Here is a 13438-nt window from a genome sequence, read left to right on the forward strand (position 1 = left end):
GACATTCACGTGAGGCATTCTTGATTAAATCACAGTATTATTTTTGAAGAATGCAAGGAATGCCAATAGGTTATAAAAGTAAGTCATGAGGCTGATGGACAATGAGGTTGGGAGTGCAATATACGTATGTTGAACTTCTTTCGCACCTGACGTAGCCAACCGTGCTAATCGGAGGTGCGGGGAAGGACAACAAACTAAACATAAAAAGCAGTTCTAAACAAAGTAGTTTTCAATTTAGATTTAAAAGTGCATAGTTCCAGTGGCATCCTAATAAATAGGCAGGTACGTGCGCAGATTGTGGTGTGGCTTTGAGAATTATAAAAAGACAATTGTAAAAAGATCAAATCTACATGCTGCGGGGGGCATAGCTATCGAGTGTGCAGGCAGTACTACTGCACCGGGGCCCACAGGCCAAAGGGAACCCCGGGTGCTGAGAAATTAATGGAAGGAAATTTGTGATGTTTGGCCAATGCCATTTAATGAGTACATAATTGGTTTCATCGGGGAGGAAACCAGAGAACCTGGAGAAACCCCCCACACAGGAGGTTATTATTCCTTGCACCAATGGCCATGCCACCAAAATAATTTGTGACTGTTGGCAGTGGATCCAAAAGCACAAACAACAAAGAAACTCATCACATTCGTCAATAGCACTGTCTTGAAAGAAAAAGTGCATAACAGCAGGTGACATTTCGGGCAACGGCCCTTATTCACAGCACGTAGAGAGGACGTGCGAGCATAGAGAGGCCGCAGGCGTCTCTTTAAGGACTGGCTTCGTGTCGTTATTTATTAAGGACCCACCGTCTCGTTATCCCCGCATGCATCGCGGCTCTTGAAATATTGAGGTTTTTGTTTTTACATAATTCTAATAAAAATGGAACTTCCTGTTATTTTGGTTGTCGACCCCTGGGCTATTGGGAGGTTAACAGGAAGATCACGGAGTTGTTGTGAAGTACATGAGACCCGGGCTTCTCACCCCCTGAGCTCAGCTGGGCACATTTGCACTGGCAGCGGTCGTGATCCTGGTCGCGGGTACTGAACTCGGCACCCGACTGCGCCAAGCTGCTGTAGCGGCCGGCTGTACCAGAGAACCCACTGACCAGCAACCTGCATGCAACAGTGGACACGTGCAACAAAGAAAAAGAATCACCCATTTATCGCACATAAAACTGCTAGGGTCGGTGCTGTTAGTGAGCTTCCATTCAGGACAAAATGGCGTGAATAAATAAAATATCCCCCCTATAGCCTTAACAGACTGTTGAGGCAAGTGCTGTTAGCGAGCACCTATGAAGGCCGGCACGGCAACATGAGGTGGTGATGAGGGAAGCACCACACCCGGGCTTCTTTTGTCTCCCAAGTGTTAACACACCACAATCGGTACTTATTTAAGGCTGAGATGACCTAGAGGAGGCCCAGGAAATAATATGCCACTGTTGTTAGCCGTGGCAAATAATCTAACCTATGTCGCCAGCGTTCTTAGCATATCAACACAGATATGCAGATGCATATTATATTATATTCGTTAAACCAGGATGACCTCACCGAGTCTCATCGTCACGCCACCATCAATATTCCAATTGCATGCGCATGCACCTACTACCGGTCTTAATGTTTGTTCGCTACTCAGTTTTTTGTATAATACAGAAGTCAAAGCTGCATATCAGCACACCTCCTTGGCAGCAAGACCAGGTGTCCTTATAGCCAAAGTGTGCTTTTATCACAAGTTGCCCTCTTCCATCCCAGTCCCAGTGTAATGTAAGGATGTGTATGAGTCTTCTCCTTCTTAGGGTGCCACGGTGGATACAGGAGGTCGTGGGTTCAATCCCCACCCTTACGCCTGCTCTATATTTGGAGTTTGCATGCCTCTCTTCCCATGGTTGCGTGGATTTTTCTCTGGGTCCTCCCTCCACGTTTTGAGAAATGCGTTAAGATCAGTGGCGGCTCGTGACATGTCCACTCGTTGGGGCTGTTGTGAGTGACCTCTAAAAATATGGTGTTCTAATTGAGAGAAACCTCGTCATGCTATTGGCATTCCCGTGAAAGTGATATAACTGTCTTATCTACCAACGGTAGGCATTTATAAATAATACGAAATAAAATGAAAAAAACACTCAAATGTTGTCCTCATGACCCTCAAGTCCACACTGCACAACCCCTTTGACGCTGATAAAAGCCTCGAGCGTGAAAGCCGTGAGCTGCTATATTTCCACAGTGCAATCTCGCGTCGTGACATCGTCTCTCATTGCAGCCATGGGCGCCTTTTCACCGCCCGGAATGGATCTCAAACGCCATGTCTGAAATGCGAAGCTAATCGCAACGAATGAAGGGATATCTCTCAGTGGTTTCGAATATGAACAACTTAAAATGTTATCTTTATCAGGTAATTCAAGTTGAAAGAATCGTTATATATATTTTTTGTTAAAGACAACAAAACAATTTATAGAAAAGTCTCCAACGCCCCCTAGTGGACGAATCGCGCCTGGTTTCGAGTATTTGGCTGCTAGAAATGTCCAGGTGAAAAGCCACTTCGTTGAGCTATCATTTGTGGCCAGGTCGCTTCTGAGAAAAAAAAAGTTATATAGCTCACTGGGGCCTTAACTGGTAACATAAAAACAAAATGTTTTATTTAAAGCTTTCGTGAATGCAGTGATTCATATTCTTGGTTCTTTCGGTAAAGTCACGTTGAAGGGAAACAATAAAATAATAAAAAATATATAAAACAATACAATTCTCACGACTTTTCGACTGCAACACAAGCAGTCATCATCTGGTGTGAAAACCAACGCCAAGAACAAACCGCCACTTCTTTCAAATGTTCTTGCCGTTTACATTATGAGACCTTTGCCAGTAACAAGATATAGTAATAGGTTTTACCCTTTTAACTGGCACAAAAAGGGCTCTAAAGAAAGCCGTCTCGGGTGTCGACCAATCAAATTCAAGGACAGTGCATATTATTATCAGAGTTGTCTTTTTGTTTGCATTTTGACTGCTTGTGTTGTGGTTATTGCAGACATGATGCCTTGAATAAAGGTGTCAGTTTTTTTGTGCCAGTTAAAAGGGTTAAACCTATTACTATAGTTCTTGCCGTTGGTTTTCACACCTGATGATGACTGCTTGTGTTGCAATCGAAACGTCGTGAGAATTTTATTGTTTTATATATTTTTTATTGTTCCCTTCAACGTGACTTTACCGAAAGAACCAAGAATATAAAAACAATAGTTTTAGTTTAGTGCTTGGTAATCTACGCACTCGCAGCTCTTTGGCTCAAATGCACTCTGCCTTGCCTGACCTTGAACTTCCTTCAAGTCGTCAAGCAACATTTTTTCCGTTTCTGTATCTAAGCATCTTTAGCAAAATATTTTTTCAACAACTACCTTCACCATTCTTTCATGTCAGAGAGTGTGCCCTTATCCACATATTAAAAAATATATATATTTGTTAAAACTTCCTCATAACTCCGCACCACCGATTAGCATGGTTGGCTACGCACGGTACAAAAGGTCAACATACATACCATGATTTCTCTCTACTCTATCCAACCATATTCTTGGTTCTTTCGGTAAAGTCACGTAGAAGGAAAACAATAAAATAATAAAAATATAAAACAATTGTTTTATATTTTATAAAACAACCCACATGATCGGCATTACTATGGAGAGGTCTTAATTTCAGCAGCGGTGGATTGACAGATTGATCCACGGGAAGGGAGTTTCAAAAACGTTGTGCTCTATACCAACCCAACCATCGACCTCCACAGTTGCTGGATTACAGGCGTGCATTGCATCGCCACCGCTATACTAATAATTATAATCACGTCTCATTTATAATACGTGCACAATTCGAGCGACGACGATCACAAGATTTCCCCCTGCTCTACCACACTTATGTTAGTTATCTATCCCCCCCCCCCCATTCTTCCCTACCCAATATGAGCTTTCGTGTTCTCGCTTTGTGATCCCCCACCTGGATGGGCAGGTGAGCCCGAATCTCCCCCCTTTCGTTACGCCGCCTGGCACGCCGACCTTTGGGTTTATGTTCGCGGCGGAGTTTGTTCCCCACACTCCACTTCTCCACCGGCACTGCGATAGGTGCTTTGTGTAATGAGCTCGCGTTGTGTTGCACTTAAAAAAAAACACAATAATACATAAACTAAACTAAAAACGTTGATTAAATAACATGCAACTCGTAGGCGGAGTCTGACTTCTGTACAGGGTGCTTCAGGAAAAATGTCAACACTTCTGAGAATTTGCAACAGCACCACAAAAAAATGTGCTTCCGGGCTCTGGAGACCTAAAGAAGATTCCAGGCACACGTTGACAATGATGGTTAAACAAGTGGAGACTCTTTTTGAAGCTATTAACATATATTTGTTATCATCTTACAGTGTAGTATCCGTTCTTTTTCCATTAAAAACGATAGTCCCATAAAAAGTGTTAACATTTTTTTAAGCACCCTATATTTTGGAGGTGGGGTGGGGGGAATCGCGGGTACAAAAAATAAATAAAAATTGTAAACTACTGAGACTAAATTAATAAAGGTGTCCGTGTTTTTGGGATGGCTTTGCTCCCAATCCACCAAACTCAGCACGTGGACTGCAACGCGCCCCCTCCCCCCCCAGAAAACAAAAATTGTGTGCGCACCTGTATCGAGCAGCCTCCCCTCTCAGGGTGAAGCGAGCGTAGGAGGCGTACGCCTGGTTCTCGTCCCAGTCCCAGAGGAGGATGCGGAGCGCTTGGGGTCGCCTGGATGTCAGCACGTGGACCGCCTCGTTGCCCAGCCAGTACTCTCTGTCCGCACTCCCGAAGCCCTTGCAGTCAATGCAAACAACACGGAGCGTGACTCGGTCGTTCAAAATCCGAGACGCTCGCGCACGCGAAACGCGTTGGCAATGCGTGCGCACACATACGTACAATGGACGGGGGGGGGGGGGTGGAAATCCATCACAATAGGAAAATGCGTGCGGGCTGGAAGAAAACGGCCACATGTCTCGACTCTGTTTGAGTTCGTTTGTGGCTCGAACAACGATCCGGCCGCACGTTCCGCTCTGTCGAATTAGTGCTTTAGAAAAGGGCTGAGAACATTGTACACGAGTTCTGGTGATGATAGGGGCATGTCCATGCAAGGTGGCATGATGGCAGACATGCCTTCGTCTTCTTGCTCTCTGCGAGAACACCTTTTGAGCGTGACCAGTGCTGAATATCAGCTGGAAAGTCAGGAGCGTTGTTTCATAAATTATTTTGGCACCCTGAAAACATCTGTCCAGCCACATTTTGTCTTAAACTTGTTTCGAGAACTAACGTAATATACAGGGCACAATAATACAGTGCAAATAATGGACGGCATTCCTTGTACTATACTGTCGTGGTAGTGCCTTACACCAATAATCCCGACTCCAACATAGCCTAGCAGTGTTCCAGAAAACATTGAATGAGACATTAATTCTTTAAAGGGGCATACCAAAATGTATCAGTGACAGTAAACCACGCGGAACACATTCCAGATAATATAATAACCACTTGCTATGAATATTCTTTGTTTTTTTCGGTAAAATCACGTAGATAAAAAAACTGAATAAAAATATATTTTTATTCACATTATTAATAAAAATAAAAAAATAAACATTCAACATAGTTCTGCTGTAGCTCTCACACCCCCCCCACCTCGAGGTATGCAAAGAGGCTGCATATTCTTCAGGGATTTTCGTCAAAGTGGCGAAAGTTTGGACAAAAGCCTGCCCATGTACTTCACTGGGGGGAGGGGGGGGGGTAAGGGATGCCACAGGGACGTGTAAATCACGCACGCGCAGTGCCCCTTGGTGGCGCAAATCGGTATAGCATCCCGCATTGCTCGCCCCCCCACCACCACCTGAATCGATCGGAAATCTCGACACGTTCATAAATAACACTCACTGTCTTAAAATAATATTAATATCATAGGCGACGTTTCAGGCAATATCCCTTCTTCATAGCGCCCAAACGACTGCAATGGTAAGCTGCGCCAATAGCAAAGTAGTTTAATCAGTAGAAGACCAATGATACATGGTAACACAAGCGATTAATGCCCTTTTGAATAATATAATAAAATATATTATTTTACGCCAATGGTTATTTTGTGTTATAGAATGCTGCATCGAACTAGGACAACGTTTTTTTAAAGGCCAGTTCCTGAAAGTTTCATCAGAATTTGTTGAAGCAAGCCTGATTGCTGGTGATACACTGTATGTCAAAATTGTTTCAGAGTTTTGCATGTACTGAACCAATGCTGCTGAAATTGTGCACTCCCAGAATGCCTTGTGGTTGATGGGAAGTGTGTGTTTTTGGAGGGACATGGATAGGAGCTATATTATCTGTTTATATAGTTTACGATAAAAGTTAGCACAGTCGTGGCAACAGAAGAGGCAGCGGCTGCAGCAAATGTACATCGTTAGCAGAAAACAGCAGTGATACATAACTTATATAGTTGCAGGGCCGGATTAAGGCATGTGCTTTAGGGGCTGTAGCCCAGTGGCCTCCGCCAACTGGAGTGCCTCCAGAGATTAAGTGAAAAGTTTTTTCATTTGTGAATGCTGAATCAAACTTTGATCAAAGTTTGAAAAGTTATTTCATTTGTGAATGCTGAATCAAACTTTGATCAAAGTTTGAAAAGTTATTTCATTTGTGAATGCTGAATCAAACTTTGATCAAAGTAATTTCATTTGTGAATGCTGAATCAAACTTTGATCAAAGTTTGAAAAGTTATTTCATTTGTGAATGCTGAATCAAACTTTGATCAAAGTTATTTCATTTGTGAATGCTGAATCAAACTTTGATCAAAGTTTGATCAAAGTTTGATTCAGCATTCACAAATGAAATAACTTTTCAAACTTTGATCAAAGTTTGATTCAGCATTCACAATCAAAGTTTGATCAAAGTTTGATTCAGCATTCACAAATGAAATAACTTTTCACTTAATCTCTGGAGGCACTCCAGTTGGCAGAGGCCCCTACACTGCAGCTCCTAAAGCCCATGCCTTAATCCGGCCCTGTATAGTTGTAGTCTACGTGGTGGGCAGCAGAGAAAGCACTGGCACAAAGTCTGTTATACTGTACTTCTACGCTCTCACGTCTTGGCTCCCCGCCCGCACCAACCCGCACTGACCCGCATGTTGAAGTATGATCGAACAAACCTCCATGCCTGACATGGCATGGAAGGCACTCATCCAGCCTTGGATTGACAGAGTTGTACATATGCATGGTGAGTCATAGAAATATTGCTCCTGAAGTAGGCAGCAGCAGTATAGCAGTATTGGCAGGAATTGCGAGTCGTTACAGAAGCAGCAGTCCTGTGCCATGTTGAGTGAAAGCCAGTGTATGCCTTTGACAGAAATCCACTCCGGCATTGTGGGACATGTAGGCCTGGAATTGATCTGTGTCAAGCCGTCGAGAGAGGCTACCAATTTGTAGTCCTGCCAGGGGCGGTTGAAGTTGATATGTCCATCTTCACGGCGCTGAAAGACCGTCCAGCCACCGCCCTCCGTCTGCATGTCGCAGTACACCTAACAGCAGCACAGTCACGCAGCATATTATGGTTACAACTCGAATATCCACGGGCATACGATATTGGTTGTCGCCTAACGGTGAGATCGTGGACGAATGGGGCGCCGCAGTGGCGAGATGTTAACTACTTCGCCTGGTATACAGGAGGTCGTGGGTTCGATCCTGACTGACACCTGTATATTTTGAGTTTGTTTGTTCTCCCCATGGTCGCGTGGATTTTTCTCCGAGTCCAACGGGTTTTCCCGCCACATTTATCAACATGCTTTCAGAGTATTTGGCTACGATAAATGTACACGTGATAAGCCACTTCGTTGAGCTATGATTTGTAGCCAGGTCGCTTCTCAAAAATAACTATATAGCTCAGTGGGCCTTACCTGGTAAAATAAATCAATAGTTTAATTTAGAATGCACATACTTGCTATGCATTCCTGATCCTTACTTGTTGAGTACCATTGCCCACATGACTGAAAATGTTAAAGTTTTAGCTTATTTTTCTGAACCAAATGAGAACGCAAGACACCAGGATAGCCTCATTTTTTCAGAGTGATCTGAGGCATTAGTAGGCCAGCAGGGGGCGATGATTGCAATGTGAAATCCCAATTGAGTTATTTGGACCCTGATTCCGTTACACAATGGCCTGCTCTTGAGAATGACGTCAGGGGATCTTTATATCCTCTTTGGTTCTTTCGGTAAAGTCACGTAGAATGAGAATAAAATAATAAATTGATAAAATAAAATAACACAATAATATTCTCACGACGTTTCGGCCACAACACAAGCGGCCTTCATCAGGTGAAGGGGACGAGACTGTCTACACATGTTTAGCATTGTCGTGTTTTTGTTTTATCCGTGTCAACACTCCTCTTCATTGGCCCGGATAATTGAGGATCGACAGAGTACTTGGTCAGCAAGGAGTTTCGTTGGATAATTAAACAGCTGAGGCAACATGATAGTTATCGAATGTACCAAGTTGCTGTTGCAGTGAACTTAGACGTAAAATAGTTGATGCGTATTTATCACACCTCCGATGATTACGGTTGGCTACGTACTGTACGAAAGAAGTTCAGCATACATACATTATATAAACATACAAATACATACTCTTTGGTTCTTTCGGTAAAGTCACGTAAGTATAAAATAAAATAAATCACGTTTCGGGCGCAACACAAGCGTCTGTCATCAGGTGTGAAAGCATACAAATACAATTTACTGTTCTTTTGCCAGCCGTCCACTCTTTCAGTAGTTAACCAGCCAACCAATCAATGATTTAACGAGCCAGCAAGGTGTTTTGCCAGCCGTCCACTCTTTCAGTAGTTAACCAGCCAACCAATCAATGATTTAACGAGCCAGCAAGGTGTTTTGCCAGCCGTCCACTCTTTCAGTAGTTAACCAGCCAACCAATGATTTAACGAGCCAGCAAGATGTTTTTTTTCCAGCCGTCCACTCTTTCAGTAGTTAACCAGCCAACTAATGATTTAACGAGCCAGCAAGGTGTTTTGCCAGCCGTCCACAAAACGCACAGCTCGTGCACCTTGAGCGTGTGTGAAGTGTTGAACACGTGAAGCACGTATATGCCACTCCTCGTCTGCCCACTGCGGTAGATCTCGGCACAGTCCTGATAGGGCCCACCAGGTCCTGCAGGGACACCAGCGGCTGTGGTGTCACGTCCGGTCTCGGCAGATGCCGTGGCCCCTCTAAGTTCCCTGGTAACCTGGGCACCTCTTGCTCGACCCTGGACAGCTGCTGCGAAGTAGATCAACTTGGTGGTTATCATTGTACGGTAGATTCATAATTATCATCAGCAGCAGCCATGATCAACACGCGCATGTTGCACTGCTATTATACAGCATCATGAATTGCGGTAGAATTTCGATGCTATTAAAAAAAACGCCATCTAATTTTACGTTGTTATATTGTAAAAGGGCACTTGTTTCTCCGATGTGCCCAATGCAGTGACCATGAATTTGATCTTATGAAACTAAGTGTCAACAGACACATTTGTTCCATGCTGCTTAAGCCTTAGTTCTGATGGTTAATCTGTCGAGTGTCAGTCCTCGTAACTGAGGGTCGATGCCCATGACAGATGCGTTACACATTTAGAGTCTCTCGCAGAGAGTCCTATCCAACTGCTCACATCGTCCGACCAGCTGATCCATTTCCTTCCTCTCCCCTCTCTTCTTTCACATGACACGACGCAAGAAAGGGTTCTGATAAACATTTAGAAAGAAAAATTGCAAGCAATAAAAAATACCCTACTTGTGTTGTGTTGAGATTTTCCTCCATGCAAGAGGCGGTTCTTGGGCTGAGCTTCATCACTGGACTGGTGGCGTATGGATACTTCATTGTTCTTATCATCATCATCATCATGAGCATCGTCATCTTCTTCATCATCATCATCATTGTCATCCTCATCATCCTCATCGTCATCATCATCTCCATCATCGTCATTCGTGGTCGTTGATGTATAAGGCTGCCGGTTCAAGATTTTCCTCCGAGTCACTTCACGCCTACTCTCCAGCTCCGTAACCTTCCTCTCCAAGTGCCTGCGGCAAAGACAAATGACAGCTGCTTCAGTGTACTTGGAAAGGTAAAGGTGTGCTGACATGGCAGTTGGGTCGCTGCATCATCATTCATCCTCAAAGTCATCGTTCATCCTTTCGCCATAGTGGCGAAATATTAACTCCTTCGCCTGGTATATAGGAGGCTATGAGTTCGATCCCGACCCTGTGACGCCTGCTGTATATTTGGAGTTTGCATGTTCTCCCTGTGGATGCGTGGATTTTTCTCCGGGTCCTCCGGTTTTTCCTTCCACATTTAAAAACACGTGTTTAGAGTATGTGGCTGCTATACATTTCCACGTGATAAGCCAACTTCGTTGAGCCATCAATTTGTTGCCAGGTCGCTTTTGATAGAAAAAAAAATCCATATAGCTCAGTGGGCCTTACCTGGTAAAATAAAAAAATAGTTTAATTTTAGTTTGTAGTTTTCAAAATACTCCACAACAAATTAGCTGATGACCTCCGTGACTGTGCTGTTTCACTGGAGTCCTCAATACATCACCTGAGAAATATCCTCTCTACTCTCCACGCAGCTAAGAGTTTGCTCTCTGGCAATGGTGAACGTTCATCTCGTGTTGCCGCCCCTTGCTCTTTTGGCACGAGCTCGCCTCGTCGTGTTGGCATGAATCCCTTGCTGTCTTCCGTGGCCTTTTTAAATTCCTGCCAGGATTTGTGATCTCCCTTCGATTGCACATTGCGGTTAGCGAGCCTCCCCTCCATCGTCCGCCCCTGCCCCCGCGAATTGGTGTTATATTTCTGCGTCACCTACCAGTGTGACTTGGATATTGTTTTCCTCGAATGTGTTTGCTAACAGTGCCTGCAAGCCAATTATTTATTTGCTGTAACTCACTATTGTTTTCTTCACCAAGGTGCTACCGTGGGTCATTTTCTTTTGTTTGGTAAAAACATTACGGCTGAATGTTTCTTACCCCCGCGTAAACAAAACAAATCAAATCGATCGATTAATATCTGCTGTACCTGTTGCTGTGCTGAAGGGTCTGAATGTTCCGTGCCTGTTCTAGAACCTTCTTCTGGAGGGAACGAGTGATGCCAGAGTGCCCACGCGCACCGCCCGCCTCTCGCACCGCGCTCTCCAGCTGCACTCGATGCACACAGACCAGAAATAAGCCGAGTGCGTTATGTACGTCTGAAAAGCGTGTTGCCAACATTGAGTGTTTTTTTTCTTCCATGTAGACAACAACTTGAAGCCTATCTACAGTATGTATGTAGAACTCTACGGTGTAAAATTGAGCCTGCACATTGGCTGATTTTGTAACTCCATCTCTGCGGTCGACATCCTCTCTTGTATGTATGTGTGTATGTTGAACTTCTTTCGGATCGTACGGAGTCAACCGTGCTCATCGGAGGTGCGGGGGAAGGACAACAAACTAAACACAAAAAGCAGTTCAATCTAAATTTAAATGTGCAAAGCTCCAGTGGCTTCCTAATATCGGAAGGAAGAACGTTCCAGACAGTGCCCAAACTCTTTAGATATCGAAAGCTAAGCAGGTTTGGGCCTGGACAACGCTTAGATGGGAGACCACCACGTAAACCAGGTTGTCATAGGTTTCTTCGTTGATGCGCTACACTGTCGTCAGCAGAGGTTAGAGAAGAAAAATCTAAATCCACGTTCCCTACTTTCACCAACCCACAACTGACTAGCTTGGTTGAAGTATGTTCACATAACCCCCAGGACCTACATGGTGTGGGGAGGCCCTCATCCAGCAGTGGACTGACAATCGGGCTGCACATGCACAAATAACATTAAACATATTATTATATTTTCTTTCAACATCCACTGATCTGATGTTGAAAACAATTTTTTTTCCCAGGGTTGACAAATGCTCAAATGACAGTTCTTGGAAGTTCATACTTAAGCCCTCCTAAATGATCGTACGCACAGAGGGGAGGGGGGACAGCTCATGATAGCCTTGACAGTCATATCTTCTCTAACACATGGCAGCATGTGCTCTTTTGTGCATTGTGCTGATAAGATGTACCAGTTGCTTAGCTAAAACCACAAGGAACACGTGACACTCAGCACTTGGTAAAATGCCATTTTAGTGACTGGAGCTATTCTAATCAACATTTAGCTTAACCCCCTAAGCTGCCCATTTACTTCTAATTGATGGTTGATTCCACTGCTGTAGTTCCGTGTTGGTTCTGCTACATCTTACTAAGTGCAGCATAAAAAACTACTGCGTAGTTTATTTTCACAATTGCGTTGTACAGCTCTTTGATGGGTTTTTTTTCTTCCAAATGTACCACACGTTGTTTTGGCACGATGTCCGATGTTTCACTCCACATGCTGGTTGGTAGCTTAACCAGTTTCTGAATAAGCTCCTAGGACGTGGAGCGAAACTTCGGACATCAATGACAAACGCTGCGCGGCACAGCCCCGAAAGCACATCGAAGCGCTCCGCAGACAAATGTCTCCTCCCGCACGGAAGCACAGCGAAGTGGCGATAGACCACACCTTAACGCTCATGGTCTTGCATATCGGTCCTGACCATTTGTTTGAGAGAAAAAAACAAAAACTCCATCTCAGCCTTGTATGCCAAGACAAAAACAAACTGTGTATTTTGGATACAATAATCAACATTTGTGTAACTAGGGAGTGGCTGGACAGCCCTCTTTCCAAGCATTTAATTACCGTTTTCATAATTATTTCCCAACTGTGCCAACAACCAGGCGCAAACAGTGAAGCAAAGCTGCATATTCTCAATGGGAATTAATACTACCCAAAAGTTATTTGCAACCCTTTGTATATCCACCGCTGGATGAAGGCTCCTCCACATTTCACCACGCTAGTCAGTAAAGGTTAGTGAAGAGTGTGGTGGTCCAGGAGTGGTTAACTGTGGCCAGGAATCGAACTCAGGTGATTGGGTTCATAGAACAGCATACACATGCCACCGTACCCACCCCCAATGTGAAATAATCTTAGAAAATATCTCATTTGGCTAAACCTAGTATTCAGTGCTATGATTGTTTATCTGTCCAGTTATTACAAAGGGCAGAGTGGTGGTGTAATAATTAGCGCACTGCGCTATTAATTCGACAGCCAAAGTCGAATTCCCATACATGTCTACCATTAGTGGTGAGTGATCTCTGACCTGCTAATGAGACCCCCCCCTAACTCCCAACAACCCACACTCATCAGTGTAGTGAAGTATGGTCAAACAACCCCATTGACCAACGTGGCTTTGGAAGGCCTTCATCCAGCAGTGAGTTTACAAAGGGCTGTAAATTATGAATTAGTTTTTTATGTTGTCTGCCGGCCAAGTAGCCCTTGAAAATATCTTCTTAACTCAATGGGCTTTACTCGGCAAATGAACTTGATTCTTAC

The 13438-nt window shown here is 44.0% G+C and overlaps 1 protein-coding gene across 1 annotated transcript in view; it reads right to left on the reverse strand.

Moving 5' to 3' along the window:
- The window catches only part of LOC116951378 (uncharacterized), a 36572-nt gene that overhangs the window by 10609 nt on the left and 12525 nt on the right, over positions 1-13438 (reverse strand). The window contains exons 5-10 of the mRNA XM_076073652.1: positions 11071-11189; positions 9791-10077; positions 9066-9277; positions 7432-7533; positions 4641-4807; positions 977-1107 (exon numbers count right to left, since the gene is read on the reverse strand). Coding sequence (XP_075929767.1) covers positions 977-1107; positions 4641-4807; positions 7432-7533; positions 9066-9277; positions 9791-10077; positions 11071-11189 — 1018 coding nt within the window. The remainder of the gene's footprint in view (positions 1-976; positions 1108-4640; positions 4808-7431; positions 7534-9065; positions 9278-9790; positions 10078-11070; positions 11190-13438) is intronic.

The sequence above is a fragment of the Petromyzon marinus genome, chromosome 43, assembly GCF_048934315.1.
Source record: "Petromyzon marinus isolate PM22_M1 ecotype Great Lakes invasive population chromosome 43, UKy_Petmar_22M1.pri1.0, whole genome shotgun sequence".
NCBI lineage: Eukaryota > Metazoa > Chordata > Hyperoartia > Petromyzontiformes > Petromyzontidae > Petromyzon > Petromyzon marinus.